The sequence below is a fragment of the Eurytemora carolleeae genome, unplaced genomic scaffold, assembly GCF_000591075.1.
Source record: "Eurytemora carolleeae unplaced genomic scaffold, Eaff_2.0 scaffold677, whole genome shotgun sequence".
NCBI classification, from domain to species: Eukaryota; Metazoa; Arthropoda; class Copepoda; order Calanoida; family Temoridae; genus Eurytemora; species Eurytemora carolleeae.
Window position 1 is genome coordinate 93,374 of NW_019396965.1, and position 25,995 is coordinate 119,368.

Sequence of the window (25,995 nt, forward strand, 5' to 3'; positions counted from 1 at the left end):
CCATTTTTTCTTTTAGTTTTTTTGTGAAACTATAGTATCACTTCTCAAGTTTCATAATGGGGTTTCCAGCGATCCGAAAAATCCAAAAAATTTCGATCGTCTTTTGCAAATTTTTTCGCAAAATTTCGCATTTTTTGCGAAAATAAATGAAGCGAAAACGAAGCGAAAATGCGAAAATTTCGCGAAATGTCAATCTTGAATCTATATTTATATTTTCCGTATCGCTGGGAACCCTATTTCATACCAGCTGCAGCCTTTGTAAAAATCAGGAAAGTTTGAAACCTATAAAAACTTTGATATTTTAAACCTTGACCATGTTGATTTACAGATCAAATTCTAGGGCCGGCAGCATCATGTTTAAAATATCAAAGGTTGTAAAGATATAAAGATTAGAAAATTGGAGTGTGAGTCACGTGTTCATGGTTCTATATTAATTTCTCTAGAATGTTATAATTGCTGTTACACATACTGAAGTTACCCACACAGGATGAGATCGATGAGACGTTTATACATTAATTTTTTTAGTCCTGTTTCTTACATTCATGCTTCCCATACAGACATGGATAGGCAAAGGAAAGAATTTAAGTTTTTCTAATCCCTTAATAATTGCAACCCATTAGTTATAATTTGTAAACAGTTTATATCTCGACTGCAATTACTATATAAATTTTGTTTGATTAAAAGTCAAAGTTTGAATATATCAAAGGTTTAAATTTATGGTTGCAAAGAAAAAGGGATTAGAAAATTAAAACTCTCTAATTGTTTTAATGTTCGAATATTAGGTTTTATGTTTTCTTTTTATTACTTATGATATGCAATTAAACACGTAGAGTGCTGAATGATGATTGATGACTCTTTATCTCTCAAAACAAAAAGCTTATAATTCTGTGGTGCAGTTGCAGCGGATATGTACTTTTGCATGAGATGAGTTAATGAATCGTATTGGATTCTAACTTGGAAAAGTTTTCCTATAAGTATAGAAATTCGGAGAGAGGGGGGAAAATAAATTTATGGTTTCCATGGGGTTTTTTAGGCCATAACGGGTGCTGATCCTGAGTCTCCGGACAATTATTCCAGTGTACGCTCCAATTGGTACCAATTCTCAGTTTATAACATCTTAAACGTTTTCAGGGGAAAATCATCGCACTTTTAATCTGCAGTTTTAACCTAAACTGCTTTAGAATCCCCCTGGAAGATTTCTTAACGATCTTTATCTCTGATAAAATGAAAATAAAAGTTACACATCGTGAATCTCTTTTTTTTTGATGCGAACTTTGAACAGCTTAATCTTATTAATATTCGAAGAAAATGTCGTCTTTTTAGTTTCATGTTTACTGAGCCCGAATTTTCCCAACAATTAACACGCCATGTAGCAGTTTATGGTCAGACACTATAATGTCATGAAAGATCCTGACAGTACAAAATTCCTCCGTATTTAGGACGTAAGTAAATGGAGACGTCATATGTTTGCAAATAGTACGGATGACACGATTTGGGCTCTGTTGAAAGCCGGCTATTGATTACAGCTATGATTGGCTGATCAAAACTTTCTCGACGCTGATTGGCTATCGGTGAATCGAGGGTGAGCCCAGGGATAAAATTGTTTCACAAAGTCTTAGTATATGTTTAATATGAAATGTAAAAATTATTGATTTTATAATTTTTTTATTTTTCATTTTGGTCAGTTCGTGAAAAGTTATCCCTGTTTAGCTCCTCGCGTCCTACCAAGCAGTCGGTGCAGTCGCCATTTTGTCCTCCTCAATCTGCACCTTCAACAACATTATATTAGCGTGTTAAAATCAACGCTACACTACTTAGAAGATTTCTCAACCTTTCTTCATCGCATTTCTTCGCTATTTTAAGGTAGGGATTCATTTTTAACAATTTCAGTAATCCTTAGTTAATGTTAGAGCGAATTTTTTGGTTTATTTAACTGAAAATAGGTGTCAAATATTTGTTTAACCCCTGGACAAATTCCTGAATACGCCCCTGAATATTATCGTAAACAGCGACGTTATCGCTCCAATCCCACTGGCTTCGGTGTTGGTTTTCTAAATGAATTTTAATGTGCTGAATTAGCAAGAACGTGATATATTTGGTTAATATTATCTTTTATAAGAGTTCTGGTCCTTAATATATTAATTTGAATATCTACAAGGTTAGAGGTGTCGACAAATATGAAATAATATTCGATATTGATCTGAAGAACTATGTTCTGTGTATTAACAACGATCATTATATATTAAATAGGATTTTGTTGTCTTTTTTTACGAGATGTTCACCATGTGACAATATTTCAACGGATTTTTAGTGTTCATGACTACCAGGGTTTTTAGAACTAAAAGGTTTCCTTAAAAATGGAAATTGAATTTGGTTGATGAAGTACCTAATTGAAATTATTATATATGATGGTCATTTATTATAAAATATCTATTTAATAATCGATTTTTATAAAGGTACAATAATATATCTAAATATAATCTGGGATTTATACAACAAAATGGAATATCAGTCATTGTTCTCGATACCATTGGTTAAATTATTTTGTTATTACTGTCATTACATCTAAAGAATTCTGATCATACTGTGGATTGAATACATTTATAACAGGTTTAATCCTCTCACCTAATATATAAACTCAATAGTTTCGATTTTATATCAGTGTTAACATAACGGTTATGATAAAATATGAAGATAATATTTAGTTAACATGTTATCGCTTGATTTTATATCAGTGTTAACATAACGGTTATGATAAAATATGAAGATAATATCTAGTTAACATGTTCTCGCTTGATTGCGACAAGGTTTTGGTCTGATTTGGTTCAACTTACGTGATAAAACACACAAAACTAAAAGTTGACAATTATTTTTTATATAAAATTCATCAACATGGATATAAAAATGGGTTTATTAAACCACATCTTGAAATTACAATATATGATCGATTTATACAAATATCTATTCGATTGACAACACTTAAATTGTCTTTCTTTTTACGAACAGACAGATTCTGTTCCTTGATTTGGTGAAGAAACATAAAGTTGATATTTTAATATATTATTAGGGTCGCGAAGTATAGGTTTGTCATAACAAAATATAGCGAGATAAATTCAAGGTATCAAAACAACGATGGTATTTGAACTAGTGTGACTGAAGAAATTTTTGAAACTTAATTCAGATTTTAATGGAAAGTTTGGGTTGTCAAACTAATGTTTTAGTTTTAAACTGTTGTATGATGATAAGAAATCAAAATTGACGGTATATAAACTAAAAATAAGACTATCGAGGTTCGGTTATAACTACAAAATTTTATATTAATTTTGTGTAGCAATGGATGCTATATATTCAAACCCCTTTCTCATGGGGGTTTCTCTCATTTTATCGAACAAAATCTATTCTACATTAAATGTTTTAGTTTACACAGTCTTATTGATCGCTCAAAGATTACTGATCAGTTCCTAAATTTTTTACTAGTTCAATTATTAACTGTTCAGTTTTCTTTCATTGTAATTTGTAAGTTAATTGTTTCAGCGATTCTAAGGATTATTTTTATCAATTAAAATTAAAAGTTATTACAGGGGTATATATATCAAGTTTAACCCCCCCCCCTCCCCGTTCTTATAAACTTCTTATTCATATGTTTGATATATTTGAATGAAGCATTAAATTTTATTGTGAAATGTGCGAAAAAATGGGAATACGTGATTTTTGGGGGAAATGAACGAATTATTGGTAAACATTTTCAGAAAGGCCAGGGGGAACAAAAAGTTTTTACATAGATAGTTTCGAATAATTTAAGATAATTTCCCCAATTTTCAATTGATCTTGAATATATACCCTTGAGTTTTTCCCAGGATTTATCGTTTATCTTGCGTGATATTTTTAAAATTATTATTGACATTATTGCATTGAGTTGAAATAATCTTTATTATCTGAACAAAAGAAGTATTATGTTTTTATTCAAAAAAACACTAAGAGGTGTGTGTTCTATGTTTCATTAAGCCTGTGTGGGAAAAATGGACCTCGATCACAAATTGTCATTCTTTTCGTCAAGTTATTGTAAAATATGTAGGCGCTCCAAATAACTAAGATCGGGGGGGGGGATACTAACTGTTTTTAGGGAAATTTTCTACTTTTCAAGGCGGTAACATAATACAGGGATGTATATTTTCTCGAAAAATCTCCCCCTTTTAAAGATCTTTTACCCAGAACTAAGTTGGAGCACATTGTTTTTCTATTTTTTATTTCGCCGAATTGGGAAAAAGAATTTAGAATTAAGGGGGAACAAAAAGGACAAATTATAATTAGTCTGGCGTCAAATGTTCCTTTTTTTCCAGATCATGTTAAAACCAATCAGAGGGGGTAATTCCCACACTTATAAACCCCTAGCTAGGAAGGTCAGGATTTTATGAAACATCACACACCTCACAGTGATTCTTTGACACCATATTAAAGTTTCTTCATAGTTTAAACAAAATGTTATAGACATTAAATATATACGCCGGGTGTTTGTAAGTCACCTGCTCTCAATCAAGATGTTAGTAAGTCATCTTTTCAAACAAAAATATTCAACAAAATCTTTTAAGTTTTCAAATGTATTTTTTAGTTATCTTTAACTTTTAAAATGTAGAAGTATGTTCGATTCACATTGGTGCTTTACAAACCTTTTTCTGATCAGAATCGATTAGATATCTTAGTTTTTCTCGTTTAAATTTGATATTAATTGTAGTTGTGTTTTACAATTTGCAGATTTAAGCTACATAACTTAAGCTAGAAAAACTTTCTTGGTCAGATAAAGGTTTAAAGGGTAGCGTTGTAAATCTAGATACGTCTCTTTAATTGGAAGGTCACTTGAAATTTCAACCATTTTATCATCAATGGGGTTTCTTAAATTATTTAATTAAATACGAACTGGAAAGCTTGATTGAAAAATACATGTATAAAAGATATATACAGCAGCTTGATTATTGCAGCGGACATACATTCACATTATTTAGTCATTTATGAACACTAGAAAATATTTTTAAATGAAAATCATTTTCAATAAAAATGTTTTCTGGATGTTCCATAAATTATAATTTTTTCAAGGTGAAAATGTTGTATCAATTTATCATATTTTTATGAATGTGTAATGTGTGCAATAAGATTGTTTCCAAAGATTAAAAGTTGAATATTTTTGATTGAAAAAATTTTGCTGCTCTTTACTTAAGAATTTATTTAATGCGTTAAAGTTAAGCTTGAAAAGTACGGGGTGTAAGGTTGCAAATGTGTTCTCTCTAGGCGGAATGGGTGACCAATACGGCGGCGGCGGTGGCGGTTATGCTGGATACGCAGCACACGGTGTAGATGATGCTTACTCTGGATATCAGGACCGCGGACGAGGTGGAGGTGGAGGAAGGGGTGGTGGCGGAGGTCGTGGTGGAGGAGGAGGAGGATTTCGAGGAGGGGATAGAGATGGCGGATATGGTGGAGGACGCGGTGGTGGTGGAGGCGGTTACAGAGGAGATAGAGATGGCGGTTCAAGAGGGGGAGGAGGTTACGGAGGTGGTGGCGGTGGAGGCTATGGAGGAGGCGGTGGAGGCTATGGAGGAGGCGGTGGAGGACGTGGTGGAGGAGGCGGAGGGTTTGGAGGTGGTGGAGGAGGAGGAAGCTACGCTCCTGTAGACAAAGTTCCATCAGACAATCAGATATTTGTGCAGGGATTGCCTTATGATGCCACAGAAGAAGATATTGCTCAGTTCTTCGGTTCCATCGGAGTTATCAAGATGGACAGAAAGACGGGAAAACAGAAGATTTTTGTTTACACCGACAAGATGACAGGACAGCCTAAAGGTGAGGCTACTGTCACATATGACGACCCTAACGCAGCTCAGAGTGCTATACAGTGGTTCAATGGGAAAGACTTCAATGGTAAACTTATCAAGGTCACTATGGCAATGATTAGAGGACCTCCGCCAGGAGGATTCCCTGGTGGCCGAGGTGGAGGAGGTCGTGGAGGTGGTTTCGGTGGAGGCAGAGGAGGAGGAGGCGGCGGATATGGAGGAGATAGAGGAGGTGGAGGATTCCGGGGTGGCGACAGAGGAGACCGAGGTGGTGACAGAGGAGACCGAGGTGGCGGAGGTGGAGGAAGCGCTAGACCTGGAGACTGGAGTTGTGAATGTGGAAACAATAACTTTGCATGGAGGGATGCGTGCAACAAATGTCAAGCTCCCAAGCCCGGCGGAGGAGGAGGAGGGGGTGGCGGAGGATTTGGAGGTGGACGTGGCAGAGGTAGAGGAGGAGGTGGTGGTGGATTTGGAGGAGATCGTGGCGGAGATCGTTATGGCGGTGGAGGAGGCGGACCTATGAGAGGCGGTGGTGGAGGAGGCCGGGACAGAGATGGTGGTAGAGATGGAGGCGGTGGAGGTCGCCACAGGCCGTATTAAACAAATAAAACTAAATACCTCGTGAAAATTGAAAATATTCCAAGGTTATATGTGAGATGAATCCCCAAATATAATATTGTATTTATGAATGACTGTGGAATTGTTTGTCCACATGTCTTGTCCGTCAATAAATGTTTTGGAATATAAGGTTTAAATTCATCAAAGTAAATATGGCGTTAGCTGTCAAAATATACAACTTTTATATCTTTGGAAACAACATTTTCTTCTAGTTTATTTTGCCATTTCTGATTTTTTATAGGTTTTAAAATGGGAGATAGAGGGTTTAGAGGAGGGGGAGGAGGGTTTGGTGGTCGTGGAGGCGGAGGATTCGGTGGTCGTGGAGGCGGAGGATTCGGTGGTCGAGGTGGAGGTGGGTTTGGAGGTCGTGGAGGTGGAGGCCGTGGTAGAGGAGGTGGCGGAGGCGGAAGATTTCAGCGCAGTGGACCAGATGAGGAACGTATCAGCTCTGAGGTTCAAATATTTATAGAAGGATTACCGCTCTCTGCTAAGATACCTGAGCTTGTTCAATACTTCAGCTCTGTTGGAAATATTAAATCTGATCGTGAAACTAAAAAACCTCGTGTCTGGTTGTACCACGATAAAACAACTGGACAGGTATATCATTGTTTATAACTCAACTGTTATTTTTTGAAACACAGGTTTTCAAATATTTGACTTTCTAAATTTTTCTTTCTAAATTCCATTAATTTAGCCGACTGGTGAGTGCACTATTACCTACTGTGACTCTGCTAGCCAGCAGAGTGCTCTACAAACATTTAACAATCAAATGTATCAAGGACATCCTATCAGAGTAACACCTAGTATTGTCAAACCACATATGGCCAAGTTGCCACCAAAGCCAGAGGGTGGAAGAGGACGGGGAAGAGGGAGGGGCGGAGACAGAGGCAGAGGAGGGGGATTCGGAGCCAGGGGAGGGGGTGGAGGAGGGTTTGGAGGACGGGGTCGTGGTAGAGGAGGCGGAGATAGAGGCGAAAGGGAGAGCAGTGGGGGTTATGGAGGGGGCAGATACGAATCTAGGGGTGGTGGCGGATTTGGATCAAGAGGTGGGGGTGGATATGGTTCGGGGGGGGATGGTGGTTTTGGGGCCGGAAGTGGTGGCGGATACGGATCAGGGGGCGGCGGATACGGATCTGGGGGCGGTGGATACGGATCAGGAGGAAGCGGAGGATATGGATCAGAAAGTGGTGGATATGGATCAGTAAGCGGAGGAGGATATGGATCAGGAGGCGGAGGCTATAGTACAGGAGGCTATGAATCTGGCGGTGGCTATAGCACAGGAGCTGATGGAGGCTATGGGTCAGTTGGAGGCGGAGGATATAGCTCTGGTGCTGGTGGAGGCTACAGTACAGGAGGTGCCTCAGGGTATGGAGCTGAAAATTCTTACGGCGGAAATTCTGGCTACGGCGGCGGAGAGTATGATGAAGGCTTGTATGGTGGCGGGGGGAAGGAATATAGTGGTTCCAGTTATGGACAGAATAGACAACGACCATACTAAGCTGTTTTTATTCTCGTCGATTTTTCTCAAAACACGAACGCAATGTAAAGCATTACCTTTTTCGACACGTAAAATAAAGTGTTGTTTCTGAAGATATAAAATACGTTTGGTTCTAATGATAAAAAAAAAATTGAAGGAAAGATCCTTTTTCAGTGTTAGAGAGTTTAGTTAATCTAAACATGAAATAGATAAGTGTGCTGTAAAATGTTAAGTTAAAAGTATCGCTTTGTTGAAACAAATTCAAGGTATCTTAAGTTTAGTACCCAGTAGCTCTAAGTTTGAAACTAAGAGCCATCAGGTATACATAATCCTAAGCAGAGATTTAACTTGAATGTTCCCGTTTATAGATATTTATTGTTATCAATAATGAGACAGAAGTGTAACAACAACTTATTCCAAGAAAGAGATTGGATTAATGAACTAATTTAAGATGTATGAAGTAGTGTATATAATGTTTATAATATGAATATCGAATGAAGATTAAAGGGTTCATCACGAAAATCGAGTGTTAAAGGGAACTATGGCGCAATTCGCGAGGTATAGTAATATTTTGGATAATTTAAGTTAAGTTTATTACATCTCTAAAAACCAATAAATTTATAATGACACTACGAGGTTTTCAGACATTTTAAAACAAATAGTGTGTGTTTATAACACCTAAAAAAATGGTTGTTTATGCTTTAGGTTAAAATTGATACTAAATTATGGACATAGACATTCAATCATGGTTAACAGGGAAAATAAATTAAATCATTGGTGTTATGACGAATCATTTCTATTGAACTAAGGTGTTAATAAACATGGGAATTATGGATACTTGGATCGATTGCCAGGTTTAATTTAGTTTCTCTATGAACGGGTGAGAAACGTCCTAAAGAAATCTGACCCCGGCCCGTCGGACACGCTCATTCCCATGTTTATTGCGGGGATAATCAGTTTCATTCTTAATAATAATTGAACACTTCCTGGACCAAAAGATCCTTATATTTAATCTTTTTACATTTTGTAAATTCATCCTAATAACATAATGTTAACATTCAGGATTGTCTCGGAGCGTTCGTTGTAGCAAGTAAGGAGTAGAACGGGCTTGGAATCTCTTTGGAATCTACACAATATAGTTCGAAGGTGAGTAAACAGAACCAATACTCCTGCTACTGTGACTAGTCTAGGGAAAATTAATTTTTACCTCAAGTTTAAAGGGAATGTTGGTGAAAAACAAATTTTGGTGTAATTTTCATAAACTTGATTTGTAAGGGGTATTTACACAGATTTTTGTTGCTTTTAGAATAATTCTTTTCTTCGNGGGGGGTTCAAGTACCAATCCTTTTTAAAATTTAAAGGATATTAAATACTTATCTTTCATTTTTTTCCGTCAAATGCCTCTATATTTTATTTCTGATACATGTGGAAGTGAATCCCCTTCTGTATGATCTGGATCCAGCTAACAAAATTGTTTCCTAGGTTTTTTTTATAATAGGTTACTCACAAAGGATGAGACTTCAGAGACGATTGTACTGAATTTATATTGTCAGTTCCTTATATTCACGACTCCAGCTGCAACTGTAAACTTGTTTCTTTGTCCAATCACTAAAAATACCACTTAAGCCAGAAGACTTAATTCAGCTTCGAAATTGTCATATTTTGAAGATTTTTATGTCGTCTTTACAGTCTCGTCCTTTGTGGGTAACCCTGGAGCTAAATTCCAATATTCAACCCAGTGCTTAAGATTCATTGAATTTTCAATTAGATCTTGGATCAATCCTTTTATTAAAAATTAATCCGGTCATATCCGGATCCAGACTTTGAATATTTCTTAAAGTAACCCTCCATGCAAAGATTACAATATCTGATTCGCAACGGTGCCCTGCAAAGCTTTGTCATTAAGTAGGAATTGTATATCAATGTTTTATGATTTTAAAAACTGATTATTTATATTTGTGGTTACTCTACAATTGCAGAAATTTTAATGGAATTATCAGAATTAAACACTTAACTAGAAAAACTACAATATCTTCTACATTATTTACCATAAAGGTTTCAAGGGTACTGTTGTGAATCTGGCATTGCCATCTTTAAAATTACGCTTTAAGTTTTGCCATTTCTAAGTATTGTTTTTTTTTTTCATGCAGAAATTTGAAAATTATTACCATTTTTTAAAAGGAAAGTATTAATCATGTCTTTGTTGCTTGACACTATAAGTCTGCGTTTTTGATTAAAAAAAATTATGGTTAATCATATTTTTTATCTGCAGGACGAGGGAAATGTAATGTTGAGAGGTGAAAAGGAACGGGACGGGAAATAGACCGGAACGGGAAAGGGAACGGGACGAGAAAAGGAACGGGACGGGAAAAGGAACGGGACGGGAAATAGACCGGAACGGGAAAGGGAACGGGACGAGAAAAGGAACGGGACGGGAAAAGCTGAAAATATCGGGTTCTGACAGTCTGTGTTATTACAACGCCAAGATCTTGAAATTCTGACCAACATTCACTTGCTGAATTAAGTTGAAAATAGATTAAATAAATTCATTCATTCAATTAAGTTTTATTTGTGCAGTTATTAATTGCACTCAAAATATTACGAGAGCGTTTTGATGAATTTAATTAAATTAGATTTTTTCCATAGTTATCCTGCACGTCTTAGAAATTTAGAATTCATCCTCAATAAATGGTCAAAAAAGTATATTATGTATATTTTTATTAATTTTTAGATAATATAGTATTTTTTTCAAATATTTAAAAAAAAATAGTTTTCGTCGTCGATTGTTTGCAAGTAGTAGTGAAGATCATTTAACTTGTAAAATATTTTTTTTTCACCTAGTTGCAAAATATTTTACATGTCGAATTTTTCTTGTTTAAAAAGAAAGATAAAGTTAATTAGGTTAAGATATTTTTTTATGCTCTTAGTTCATCGAGTTTAATGATATGATTTTTGCAGAATTATTTTAAATCTAAACAAAGATTGAGAGAATTAGAGAATTGTCGTAATTTTCAGATAAAATGACTCGGAGCACACAGGGTTCTCACAAAGGATAAGACTTATAACGACCACTCAAAACTCTTTATAACGACCGGAGGCCGAATTTAAAGAATTTAAACTTTTTGGCTCCAATAAAGTTGATTCCACTTCAAATTTCATCAAATTTTTCAAGATTTAAGCCGGCGCTCAATTGAAACTGGTTTTTGGCAGATTTAAGCCGCGGCTCAAATTCATTAAATTTGGACTCTGGAGATTTAATTCAATTCAGGTTCATGGTGTTCTAAAGGCAGATAAAAACATGCTTTAATGTAGAGAATCTTTATTGCAACAACAACGGTGGAATGAATTCCATACAATAGTCTCATTCTGTGTGAGTAACCTGGTGTAACTAAACGTACATATTCCTAAAAACTTCGATATTCTATATTAATATTGGCAACATATTTCTTATTTACGAGAGTGAAGAAAGGCTTGTAGGATTTAACTGAACATGCGAATCTTTCTCAACTTGTTTAAAATTCAATGCTTAGGATCCATTTAATCTTGATCCGGATCCAGGTCATATCTTTTAAGATTTAATGAATTTTTATAACAAAAAAAATTTTCAAATTTTTATTTTCATGTTCCCTAAAACAATTCCGAAATGAGGAAATTTTTATAATCTCCCTTTTTTTAAAAGTTTAGATTTGGGTTTAAGAAGTAAAAAAGTCTTTTTTTACAGTTTTTGGTTGATATTTTATCCCTTGGATCCGGATCCGTGGATCCGCATATTTTTGCGGACCCGGATCCAGGAAGTCAAAATCATCCGGATCCTAAGCACTGGTTAAAATTTACAGGGTGTCTAGGAATTCAGTCCCATATCATTCTAGATTATCTCTTTAAGCTTAACCTCTAAATAGACACACAACACTGGAAAAATCTAGGTTTTTTCGCAATCAAATTTTTGCATCAGCCTTATTCAATTTTTCGAAATGATTCATTGTTCTTAAATTTTCTGATGAAAAACGTAATTCAGACCCATTGACGTTCGTATATGATGTGGGACACCTTGTACTTAAAATTAATACGTCTACGGAACAAAGATTACAAGCATTTATGTCCTTGACTCTGGGTCTACCCGCATTTTTCCTTAAACTATAATGACCAAAACATTAAGACAAGACTTTCATGGCGTTTTGCGCCTCTTTTCTAGTTACAATTTTATACTATTATTATAAAGATTTATTCACACACAAAGATATAAATACATATATAAATGGTGTCGTTTAAATTTGTTTAAATAAATTTTTGAAAATACAGGTTTCCAAAAGAAAAGAGAAAAATATGCAAAATTATGCACAAATAGACAACATTGATCATTACATAACATATTTATCATTTCAGTTATTACGTAATCATCGAATCCTTCAACATATAAATTATTCATTCTTGTATTTAAAAGTACTTGTAAAACAGGAACTTTCCATTCATGTTCCAATGGGACATCAAAATATTTCATTTGTTTCTTAACTAACATTTTACTAAGATCCGAAGGATTTACAGAACAATCATTTGCAATACAAAATAAAGAACATAACTTGATTGAAACAAGCAAAGCATAATAAATATTGATTGATTTCTTTTACATACCTTTAATATCAACGGTAAAACACGATTTGGAATGCTTTGAATGCATTAAAAGTCGAAATTAACTGTTACTAGAGGTGAACGATTTGTTACTTTTTCAGACAAACTTAAGTTTAAAGATATTATACATTGTACAGGTATGTTTGCACATGTCTTGATATAATTTTCGATTATCTTTTTTGATTTTGCTTTTAATTCTCATTAAACTCATTGATTGATTGATTATTCTAAAAGGGATGAACCGATATTTTAGACTTATTGATTTCCTGACTTCTGTAAACATGTCCTTAGTGTCTCTAAACTGTCGGAACAAAAATACCAATCCATAAAACTTGAAAATGTTTTGTTTGCAAACTGCACAGTGTTTTTTTATACAAAGAGGTTTTGCCGAATTAAAAAATGATTCAAGTCATTAGTAAATATAATATGGATTTTTTAAAATCCGTCTGCTCTAGACGGAATACTGACTATTTCATCTAAGACCAAAAAAAGTTTTTCGAAACACTGAAATTTTTTTTGTCTTAAAAGCAACTTTTATGCCTATTATTTTGTTTAGTTATCCACGGACTTCAATTATTTCGACTGAAATCAGTGTTTTATGTGGATCTTTTGATAACCATATTGATTAATGATGTGTTCAAAAGATTTTTTTTACTTTTTACAGGCGCGTACACAGGATTTTAGCCAGGGGGGGGGGGAGCAAGTTTTCTGAAGCCTTAAAAATGCTGTTATTGTATAAAGTCTACTACATGTCCCCTATATAGCCCATTGTAGTCCTAATGCAAGGACTAAATATTATAAAGTATTGTTCTATATAGTTCTGAATTACTCTTTGAAGTCGTGAGTAGACTCCTGAGACTACCCCCATTGTAGTCCACTGTTATAGTCCAGATTCAAGGACTATATATTATAATGTATCCCTCTGTATAGTTCTGTATTACTCTCTGAAGTCTTGAGAAGTCTCCTGAAGACTGTCATAAACCTCCGTCCTCTTTGTTCACCCTTAATCCTCTCCTAATGTAATCTCCCCTCGACCTTCATGGGTGTTGCGGGAAGACATGCCAAAAATGCATTATGAATAAAGCCATAATTGTTTATCAAGTANAAATAAGCAGCGCGCAGCGCCAAGAAATTTTCAACTACTTTTTATGGGGGGAAACACCCCTTTAAAGATGAGGGCAAGCTCATTTTTAACCCACCACACAGGGTGAATACTGAAGAGGATACAGGGTGAATACTAAAGAGGATACAGGGTGAATACTAAAGAGGATACAGGGTGAATACTGAAGAGAATACAGGGTGAATACTGAAGAGGATACAGGATGATACTGAAAAGGATACGGGATGAACAGTGAAGAGGATACAAGGTGAATACTAAAGAGGATACAGGGTGAATACTAAAGAGGATACAGGGTGAATACTAAAGAGGATACAGGGTGAATACTAAAGAGGATACAGGGTGAATACTGAAGAGAATACAGGGTGAATACTGAGGAGGATACAGGGTGAATACTGAAGAGGATACGGGATGAATAATTGAGAGGATAAAGAGTGAATACTAAAGAGGATACAGGGTGAATACTAAATAGGATACAGAGTGAATACTAAAGAGGATACAGGGTGAATACTGAAGAGAATACAGGGTGAATACTGAAGAGGATACAGGGTGAATACTGAAGAGGATACGGGATGAACAGTTAAGAGGATACAGGGTGAATACTAAAGAGGATAAAAAAGTGAATATTAAAGAGGATACAGGGTGAATACTAAAGAGGATACAGGGTGAATACTGAAGAGGATACAGGGTGAATACTAAAGAGGATACAGGGTGAATACTAAAGAGGATACAGGGTGAATACTGAAGAGGATACAGGGTGAAAACGGAAGATTAAGACAGGGTGAATACTGAAGAGGATACAGAGTGAAGACTAAAAAGGATACAGGGTAAATATTGAAGATGATACAGGATGAACAGTATTCAAGGGATTTAGGGGAATATTAAAGGGGATTTAGGTTGAAAGCGTAAGTTATTTCAGGGAGAATGTTGAAAGAGATACATATTGAATATCTTTATTTTTTTAGATTTTGAAACGACCTAGAAATAATATAATTTCTCTAGAATAAACCATTGTGAACATACCTATCTTCTTGGTTTTGTTTAATCAGACCCTGAGTTTATCATCATTATATTTTTTTCAGAAAAACTTATATTGCTAATAACATAATTATTAAAATAGAAAAATGGCACAATACATTTTTCAAAATATATTTTTGTTTTCAGAATTTCTGAAAAGTAGATTCAGGGCCCATTGGTTGTGCCTGTACCCCATCCGTTGGTTGGCTTTATGGTATGAAGGGTATAGGACGGGCTGGGACAATGAGTATTTGGGCGGACCAGGCCGGCAGGATGTGGGCTGTGGCCCTGGTTGTGTTGCCTGTGTAAATATACCTGGAAACAGAGCCTGGATATTACAGGTATATCAGGTAGCTTGAAGTATACCTGCCTAAATATCTATCTATCTTTCAATACAGTGATATAACCATTTTCAAATTTCAACGATTAAAACCTTTCATCAATGTAAAAATAGATGAGTGTCATGATCAATTATCAATTATTAGACTTGTGGACTGGAAAGAAACTGAACATTTGCTTTGAAAAATTAATTTCTAATACTCCAGTCCTATCTCTGAAATCTGACGTGTAGACCTATTTTTCGTTTGATATCTAACGTCAAAGTTTGAAAAATCACGAGCTATTTATACATTTATTACAAATTTATTATATCTTCAAGTCGGAAAAGATGAAAAGGATTACAAAATTTGAGGGTTGTCGAGTAAGTGTCCGAGTCATTATACATTTTATACATAATACATGTTTGTCCTTATATAAATATTTGTTTCAGAAAATGTTTTGCTCCAGGCTGTGACGAGATAATATAAAGAAAATGTTTATTTGTTTACTTTTTGCTTTATTTACGAGTGCATACGCCCAGTCTAACGCAGAGAGATATTGGTTAGACAGTCCTTACAATCTGTGTAGACAGCCTTTGTATGACAGGTAACCGGTGGAAAAGGATATGGGGATTTGGGGGTTCACATAACTTGGGGGGGCTAATCATTTAAAAAAGGTTGCCCCTTCCCCCTGGACAAATTCCCCTGATGTTAAAATTGCATTTTATCTTATTTAAACTGTCCTTCAGCAACAGATAAACGAGTAAGGAATATATCTAGAGGGGGAAACAATTGTACCCATTTTTTCTGAAGGAGGGACGTTTTTATGTTAATTATTAATTGTTCAAATAATCATACTCGCACGTTTTGTTTCTTAAATTCATTATTTGCTAAAATTGTTTCAAACAATTTTATAGTTTGACAAACTTTTTTATAACTTTGCTTGTCACTTATATTAAATAGGTTTAGATAAATAGCTGAATTTTAAATCAAATACAATTAGATTTTGTTATAAAATTAATGATATTGATTAAATGATTTTGTTTAAGGTCGAATGTTACAGCTAGCTCGGAGTGGAATGGCAGAACAGCTAAGGATGCTTGGCTTCACTCCGGGAGCGCCTGGAGCGCCAAGGAGTCCGACTTCAGTCAGTACATCATGTTCGACCTTGGCAAGGTCATGAACATTACAACAATAGTCACACAGGGACGATCTCACACGGACGATTATGTTGAGGAGTTCAGAATTCAGTACGGAACAAACGGACGAGATTTTACGGACTATAAGGAGGTGGACGGATCGGCCAAACTTTTCGACGGAAATATCGACGGTTTTGCTGAGAAAAGGAATGTGTTTGAACAACCTATAATTGCACAGTGGATAAAAATTAACCCTACTAGGTGGGCAGATAAAATTGCCATGAGAGTTGAGCTCTATGGTTGTGATTACAGCTCTGATGTTCTGTTTTTCGATGGTGCTTCCATGTTGAGGAGAGAACTGAAAAATGATCCCATATCCTCCAGGAGAGATCTCATCAGGTTTAGGTTTAAAACAAACAAGGAGAACGGAGTCTTGTTGTACTCCAGGGGTACTCAGGAAGACTACCTAGCCCTGCAGCTGGTGGAGAACAGACTTCTGCTCAATATTAACCTCGGAGCTACCCGGGGGAGTACCATGGAGGGAACAGAAACCTCCCTCACCCTCGGCTCCCTCCTGGATGATAACGTGTACCACGAGATCTACATCTCCAGGGAGAGAAGGGATATAATCCTTTCCGTAGACAGGGTTCAGATCAGAGATAGGATTAATGGTGAGTTTAACAAGTTAGACCTGGACGGAAACCTTTATATCGGCGGTGTACCGTTCGTCCAGCGAGGTCTGGTAGTCTACGACAATTTCACCGGTTGCATCGAGAACTTGTACCTCAACCACACAAACGTGATTGCATCCTTCCAGGATAAGCTTGGCAACTACGACAAGAACAATTATGTTAAGTACGAGAATATTGGAAACGTGAACAGGGTGTGTCAGAGAGATTATTTAACCATCCCAGTCACATTTAAATCTGCGGACTCATTCGTCAAGCAGGTTGGATCTTTAATCATATTAAATTGCTCAATTTTTAGAAAAATTACCTATTTTTTAACTGATTTTTGATTTGCTAGATTGGATTCGAAGGAGCTTACAATTTCAACATCTCACTCGAGTTCAGAACCTTCGAGCAGTCCGGTATGCTGGTCTATCACAGGTTCAGCTCCGAGGGTTACATAAAGCTATTCATGGAGCACGCGAGGATCAAGGTTCAGATCGTCTCGAAGAACATGCCGGAGGTTGTTATCGACAACTTCGACCAGACCTTCAATGACGGTATCTGGCATCAGATTGACCTCTCTATGGGGAAAAATCAAGCGATTATTTCTGTGGATAAAACTACGATGGTGACCACTAGGCTAATGGAGGTCAGGACGGGAGCTTACTATATGATAGGTAGGTCAAATGTCTTATTTATTCAATTCCCATTTTAACCTCAANTTATAGACAGTTGTCAGATGCATGATAGGTCAGTTCATTAGACATTTTTATAGACAGTTGTCAGATGCATGATAGGTCAGTTCATTAGACATTCTTATGGATAGTTTTCAGATACATTTTAAGTCCGTTCATTAGACATTTGTATAGACAGTTGTCAGATACATGATAGGTTAGTTCAGTAGACATTAGACAATCTTATAGACCATTGTCAGATACATGATAGGTTAGTTCAGTAGACATTAGACAATCTTATAGACCGTTGTTAGATATATGAAAAGGGTTTGATCAATAGACACATTTTTAAAGACAGTTGTCAGATACATGAATGCCATGCATAGGTTAGGGTTAAGAAGTTTTTTTGATATGATTTTTTAACCAATTATTTGATTGAATATATTTTAAACTTCTACCAATAATGCTTAAAGCGGATTGAAGAATAATAAATAGAGATCGTATTTTTTTTTTAAATATTTGAAAAGTAGAATTTTATTGTTTTTGCATTTTGTTCTAGAGTTTTAAGAAATATCACTCAGTAAAAATTAAACAATTTTGGATAAAATGGTTTTAATAAATAAAGATGTTCTATTTATATTGTTGCTGTGCCTAGGTGTAATCCGAACCCCTGCGAGCACGGTGGGATCTGCAAACAGAACTCGGATGATTTCTACTGCGAGTGCGAGCACACTGGATATGCAGGTTAGCCAACTCAGGAGCCTATGATAAAATGGGATCCACATAATAATGGAAATATTTTCGAGGTTCAAGTAGGGAGGTGAATGGATAAACTGATTCAAATCTTAACAAAAACATTTCATTCATTATACCATTTGAGAATATATCTAATTTTGATGTGTAGGTGCTGTGTGCCACACCTCCCTTAACTGGATGTCCTGTATACAGTTCCAGAACGCCCACCCAGAGAGTAGATACACAGAAACTATCATAGATATAGGTAACAAGCAGCAGCTCTACTAGATATACTAGATATAGAGTAGATATACAGAAACTATCATAGATATAAGTAACAAACAGTAGCTCTATTAGATATAGAGTAGATATACAGAAACTATCATAGATATAGGTAACAAACAGCAGCTCTACTAGATACACTAGATATAGAGTAAATATACAGAAACTATCATAGATATAGAGTAACAAACAGTAGCTCTATTAGATATAGAGTAGATATACAGAAACTATCATAGATATAGGTAACAAACAGCAGCTCTACTAGATACACTAGATATAGAGTAAATATACAGAAACTATCATAGATATAGGTAACAAACAGCAACTCTACTAGATATACTAGATATAGGTAACAAACAGCAGCTCTTCTAGCTCTAATGTTCGGCTAGATTTTTTTATGCTGGATCTTTTCTGTTACAGGAATCTTTGGTTGGTTTCTGGATGTATTTTTGTATGTAAATTGGAATAACATTTTATTCATATTCTGAAAAGAAACCCATAATTGCGCCATTACATCATAAAGGGTATATAGTTTATCCAAAATCCCCCCCTTTCAAAAGATATTTTTTTGAATGAAGCTTACTTTTTGCTTTAAAAGTTTAAAAAGTTTTTAATATTTATTGTTGAATTTTATCTCTCAGTATAAAGAACTGATATTTAGGGGGGGGGGGGGAGGGGGAATAACCAAAAAGGTAAAACAGGCTGAAGTCCCAACTTTTTTTTACGGTAATGAAATTTTTTCATTAAATCCTGATAATCCAGGTTTGATACCTATTTAGATTAAATTATCATTGAATGAGTTATCCTTTTGCAGAAGATTGATTCAAAATTTGGTCAAAAAAGATAATGCCATTTATTTTTAAGTTTTTAAGAGTTAGTTCTAACAAAACAGCTCCTTTACAGAATAAATTGATCCGCAATAAATTGGTACATGGTAGTTGGTTAAGATGTGAAGGGGGACTTGAAATAAATGTATAATTTGGTATTTTATTTAAGAAACCAACCGCCGAAATAAAAAAACAAACATTTTTTTTAGGAATAGAAATGAATCTTTGAAAATCATCAACAAGATTTATAATTATAAATTTTTCTGTGTTTGGGATTTTGTTGCAAAATATTTATTTTTGCAATTAAAAAAATGTTGAGAAAAATTATTTGAAATAACAAATGTTAAAAGTATTGTTCGCGAAGCAAGGAAAACTAAGGATAAGTTTTGATTTTCAATTGATCCTCAAATTTAGAGGTGCCACATTGAATATCGAGATTAAAAGTGTTTAAGATTCTCAATATCTACAAAAAAAGATCCCGGACCCGATCTCTGAAGTCAGAACTTTTGTGTTGTGAATCTAGTGATCAAGAATTGATCTCAGTTTCATTCATATCTACGGATTGATTTGATTCCTCTTTGATATCTCGTTGATGGTCATTCCCTGTCGGGATAACTTTATTTGAGGGATCAAGCATTGATCCTCAAACTTAAAGGTGCCCACATTGAATATCGAGATCAAATGAGTTTAATATATGTACAGAAAAGATCCGATCTCTTAAGTCAGAACTTAAGTTTTGTGAATCTCATTCTCAATATAAAGCATTGATCCATATTCAATGCAGACATACGGATCGGTTTGATGCCTGAATGATATCCCTTGGTGGTCATACCACGCATGAATAACTTTAATTTAATGATTAAGTATTTATCCTCAAATTTGAAGAGGTCGTTATTGGATATCAAGATAAAGCTTTTAAGATTAACGATACTTCCACACTGAAGTTCCGGCCTCTGAGATCATTTAGTTTTTACGTAACAATAAAATAGCAAGGTTATTTCCAAAATTTGGGTTAGGTCGGTGTTTGTTAAATTAGATTGCGTTTCGTTGAATTTAAAACATATTCACGCATCCATACATTTCACGCGTTTACGCATTTTACGCTTGAAATTAGCGCATTAAACACGGAAGTTTATAATAAAGGTTAAAACAAGTCATCTCTGACGGTTAGATAATTTTAGTTCCGTGAGTTTTCAGCTAAATAAATATGTTACCCAGATATGTTGCCATTTCTTAATTATGTCAAGTTCAGTTATTAATGAAATAACGCTCAGGGGAATTGACCGGGGCTNAGAGATCTGTTGAAAATAGTTATATTTTCTCATTTTTCTTCAAGAGTGAATGGAAGTGGTCCTATCCCCCTGCTCCTATATGACCCTTAAAAACTAGATAAAGTGGCGCGAAGTATATAAATATATATGAATTGTCTAGATGGAAGTGGTCCTATCCCCCTGCCCCTATATGAACCTTAAAAACTAGATAAAGTGGCGCGAAGCATATAAATATATATGAATTGTCTAGATGGAAGTGGTTCTATCCCCCTGCCCCTATATCCCTTGAAACCTAGATAAAGTGGCGCGAAGCATATAAATATATATGAATTGTCTAGATGGAAGTGGTCCTATCCCTCCTGCCCCTGTATGAACCTTGAAACCTAGATAAAGTGGCGCGAAGCATATAAATATATATGAATTGTCTAGATGGAAGTGGTCCTATCCCTCCTGTCCCTGTAACCTGTGAGTTCCTCCCTGATGGTAGAAACCTGACATACATCGCTCACGAACAGATGGAGTCGACAAAGGTTATTATTATTATTTTTATCATTATTCTGATACGGGGCCTTTGTGCCATGCCCCACAATCTTTTCAATAATTATACAGGGTGTGCAAAATAAGGGGATTGGTCTTGCATTACACAATACTAAAGAAATTTGTAGATTAAAAATATCGTAGAAAAAAATGGCTGCTTTAGTGAATTATTTAACAAACCCCGCATTTCGTCTGCTCAATTTTAAGTTCTAAGCAACATTTCTTTTCTGAAACATCTTCTGATATCGAATTTTATGTTATTTTGGGTGAAGAAATAAGAATAGTTGAAATCGATCTCACAAACTGAAAACTCAAGATCATTTCTAAATGAGCTAATAAAGATATTAATCTCTGCTTCAGGTTGACGGGTTCGAAGATAAAGGATCATACTACGAACCAATCCAGTATCATGCTCCGAATGATATGATTGAAACCTTGATAAACCGATCCTCCTCCTGTATTCAGAAACTAGGATACGACTGTAAACGATCTCGGCTTCTCAATACCCCAGTTTCTGAAAGTCAGGTAAACATTTTATATCACGCGGCTACAACCGGTCTGAATAAACTTTTGTATTGATAATCCCGCGATCATGCATTTATTCCGTATCTTTAGTCGTCCAAAGAATATCATGTGGTCTTAACTCGGAATAGGGTTTAATAAAAAATAAACTCTAGAGATGTTTATCCAAATCAAACTTTCATTTTATTTCATACAAACATTACGACATGGGGTTATGCTGAGTAAACTTTAAGTTTAAGCCCTATTTTGACACTTCCAAACAAAAATATTTACTATTCGAATTTTGCATGTAATTGTTCCTCTAGTTTATGTGAAAATTATGAAAACTTAATTAATTGAATTTAGTCGAGACTTGGGAAAAACCAAAACTAATCTTTTTCTCAACTACAAGTAGGGAATAGACTATTTAGGGTCCGTCCTAGATAACGATATTTGGACCCCCCCCCCCCCTCCTTTTTGTACATGACCACTTTTTCAAGGATTTTCAATTAAATTAGTAATTATTTAGGGTTAGGTTAAGTTAAGACACTTTCTGGGCCGAGCGCTGCGGCTAGGACAGGCTAGGGGGCCACCCCCTGCGGCTAGGACAGGCTAGGGGGACGAGCGCCGCGGCTAGGGCATCCCAGGGGTCTGGTGCTGATCTATTTTATTGATAGGGGGGAGGAGGGGGGGGGGGGGGGGGGGGGGTCCAAAAATCGTTCTCTAGGAAATTACCACTATTTGAATTATAGAAAGCATCAAGCAACTGTTAAGCGCCAAAGCATTGAAAAAGTGAGCAAAAAATAATTAGATATCATTTTAGACTTGATTTTAGACTTTTGAACCGTTTGGTTGGTGGGTGTCAAGACAAAACATGAAAATGGATTATTGGGCTGGATCTTTACCTGGATCAAGGTGAGCATTTTTTTTATCTGAAATCCATGAAACCTATAATAGTTGATCAATATTTATTCTGATTCAATTCAAACCGGGTTTAACTAATTTAAAAATTCATCAAATTCCACCAAACGTTTGAGCTTTTACACGAAGTTGTTCCCCGGTTTAGATTGAACCACATTCATAAATTTCCAACTCAGTTGAACTTCATCTCTCTCGTTCATGGGAAATTATTCACTCGCTATTTGTGGATATCCATTAAAACATTTGAAATATAGCAATTATGCACTGTATGTTATAAGAAATCCAGTTTGCCACAAACTTTGATTTTCTAATCCCTATATCTTTGGAATCATATATCTCAAAGATCTTAGATTTTTCAAACTACAAATTTTATTGGATAAAATAATCTAAATTTGAAATACCAGAGGGTTACATCGCCAGGTTGCAAAGATATAGGGATTAGAAACTCAAATTTTAATCCTTATATATCTTTGCAATTTATATTCCGACATATCTAAGTTCTACGATATCGGGTCGAGAAGTTAAAGGGATTGCTAGAAAATCAGAGTTTGTTGCAAAGACTGATTTCTTTACACTATTATAGGAAATGTGAATGTGGTCTATACGGAGATTGTTTTGACCCCGACATGTGGTGCAACTGTGACAGTGGGCACGACGATTGGTTATACGATGGCGGAGAACTCAAGGTATTATTATAATTATGATCAACATTATAAATCTCTTCGCTCATATATATATCTATAACACATGTTAATTATAGCCGGCTAAACGGCTGAACCAAATCGGGTGACTTTTTTGAGGGAATCCATCATTTCCCATAGGCTAAAAAATAAAATTTATTTCAAAATTCCTAATTTTTTAAATTCTACGGGCATCGCCTGGCCCTTCAGCTTGTTATTATTATTGACAATTGCCTCCTTTGTTTCTGTCGCAGAAATCCTCAACTCGCCCTATAAAGAAACCACAATTAAAATTGATGGATATCCCATGCATTTTTGATTTGACAAAAGTTTTAAGGGTACTTTTGTGAATAGGACGTGACACTTTATAAATGGAGAGTTACATGAAATTATGTGCAGTCTCTTTAATGCAGTTTACTGTACTCTCATCATTTCTCTATATAGTTTCTAATCTAACCACAGTGAACAATTTATCAAAATTTCATGAGATAAGGTTAAATGCAAACCAGAACCTTATGCTTGTCAAGCTTAACCAGGAATTATTTATTTTTCACAAATATTTAACCATTAAACAGGATGGATCAGGGCATATGTAATACTTGTATTAAGTTTTAGTTTTGAAATTTGACAAAATGTGTTGACATAAATGTTTTAAATATCATTATCTCGCGGTCAAAAGTAATATATTTTGAAGGGGAAAAAATCACTGTTAATCAATTAACTTTCTCTTCTGTTCTAGGAGAAAGAGTATCTTCCGGTAAAATCCTTGTACTTCGGAGACACCGGTACTCCGGTAGACAGGAAGGAAGGAAGATACAACCTCGGACCCCTCGAATGCAACGGAGATGTGCTCTTCGAAAACTCGATTACTTTCCGCAAGATCGACGCTGTGATCGAGCTGCCAACCTTCGAAATGGGAATCACGAGTGGTGATATTTTCTTCGAGTTTAAAACCAGTCTGGAGCGTCCCATGGTCCTCCTTCACTCTATCGGAGATTATGGAGATTTTATTAAAGTGAGTTTAATCTCCGGAGATTCAATTCAGTTTGAGTTCTCCGCTGGTAAAGGAGTTCAGGGAGTAACCGTGGAAACGTCCTACAGGCTCGACGATAACACCTGGCACTCGGTCCTCATTGAGAAGAACAGGAAAGAGGCCATGGTTGTGATTGACGGTGCTCAGAAAACTCATCTTCCCGAACCCGTTGGTCCTGTTCGTCCCTTCAAACTAACCAGTAGTCTGTATGTTGGAGCTACCAAGGAGTGGACTGATGGATTTGTAGGATGTATGCGTGCTCTAGTTCTCAACGGAGTCCCAGTGGACCTAGTGAGAGAGGTTACTAAGAACCCCTGGGGGCTCTACGGGGTTCATCTCGGATGTACTGGGAAGTGTCACATTAATCCTTGTAAGAACGGAGGAGAATGTGTGGAAGGATATGATTCATTCAAGTGTAACTGTAGGTGGACACCCTTCAAGGGTCCTATCTGTGCTGACGAGATTGGAGTTAATATGAGAACCAACTACATGATCAAATACGACTTCAAAGGAAAATATAAATCAACAATTGGTGAAAGAATCCATGTTGGGTTCACTACTACAGATCCCAAGGGTTTCCTGGTCGGACTGGAGTCTCATATTAGTAAAGAGTATCTTACCCTCATGGTCTCAAACTCTGGGCATATTAGGCTTGTTTTTGATTTTGGGTTCGAAAGACAGGAAATGGTTTTTACGGAACAGAACTTTATGACTGGACAGTATCATGATGTTCTTATAGAACGATATAACGAGGGTAGAAACCTAAGAATGACGATTGACAACTATGCTCCGCAAGAATATGATTTCTCCACCTCCCTGAAAGCCTCTGCAGACGCGCAGTTTGACAATATCCAGTATCTGTATATCGGGAAGAACGAGAGTATGACGGAAGGTTTTGTCGGATGTATCTCCAGGGTTGAGTTTGATGAGATTATCCCTCTTAAACTCTACTTCCAGGAAGATGCTCATGATAATATAAACTCTCTTCCTGAAACCATTACAGATGATTTCTGTGGCATTGAGCCTGCAACATTGAGACCAGAGGAGGAGGAGACAAGACGACCTCCAGATGTTGATCAGGAGGCTATTAAACATTTTTACAGTAACACCAGCTCAATTATCCTCGGTGTCGTCCTCTCCATCCTCTTCGCCCTCATCTTGTTCGTGTGCATGGCGACCGGGAAGTACATCAACCGACATAAAGGAGATTATTATACTCAAGAAGATGATGGAGCTCATGATGCATTTGATGCTGACACTGCTGTTCTTCAAGGGAAAACAGGTCACCAGGTTCACAAGAAGAAGGAGTGGTTCATTTAAATAATTTTATAGTTTTTTACAAATATCCTCTGGTTCTGCCAGTTGGACAAGAATTGCCAGTGAAAGATATTTTACAAAGCATATCATGTACAAACATTCCATTATACACGTCACGTGTCAAGAAACGAAACTCAAACTCAAAATATTACTCCGTCCGAACACGTGTTTTGTTATAGAACGCAATTTCTTTGTATGATGTATCTACTTGAATATATGTAAATATTATATTTTTAATAAACGCATTATTATGTTCGTAACATGTGCATTATCCATTTAGTTTCCGGTGTTCATGGAGCACCGGACCAATGCATTTTTCTCAGTTGGAAATTTATCAACTGATAGATAGAGGTATTGAAGCCGGTGCTCCTTTACACTTTACACCATACTCATAAAAGAGGTCTGTC

General features: G+C 35.9%; 2 protein-coding genes across 2 annotated transcripts; both read left to right on the plus strand.

Moving 5' to 3' along the window:
- Window positions 1–1,708: 1,708 nt before the first annotated feature.
- LOC111710581 (uncharacterized PE-PGRS family protein PE_PGRS3) lies at window positions 1,709–10,626 on the plus strand. The gene is made up of 7 exons (XM_023484690.1): window positions 1,709–1,863; window positions 5,284–6,258; window positions 6,355–6,408; window positions 6,688–7,043; window positions 7,141–8,481; window positions 8,986–9,069; window positions 10,196–10,626. Exons 2-5 carry the CDS (start codon window positions 5,289–5,291, stop codon window positions 7,942–7,944), a joined length of 2,184 nt encoding a protein of 727 aa, XP_023340458.1. The 5' UTR covers window positions 1,709–1,863; window positions 5,284–5,288; the 3' UTR covers window positions 7,945–8,481; window positions 8,986–9,069; window positions 10,196–10,626.
- A 3,047-nt stretch (window positions 10,627–13,673) lies between these two features.
- Window positions 13,674–25,848, plus strand: LOC111710580 (neurexin-4-like). Its single transcript, XM_023484689.1, is given in 12 exon segments — window positions 13,674–14,493; window positions 14,831–15,024; window positions 15,453–15,607; window positions 16,050–17,088; window positions 17,166–17,560; window positions 18,140–18,228; window positions 18,389–18,484; window positions 21,029–21,129; window positions 21,497–21,661; window positions 22,473–22,552; window positions 23,142–23,244; window positions 23,978–25,848. Coding segments are annotated over 10 exon segments (3,795 nt in total). The 5' UTR covers window positions 13,674–14,493; window positions 14,831–15,024; window positions 15,453–15,494; the 3' UTR covers window positions 25,592–25,848.
- Window positions 25,849–25,995: the final 147 nt, after the last annotated feature.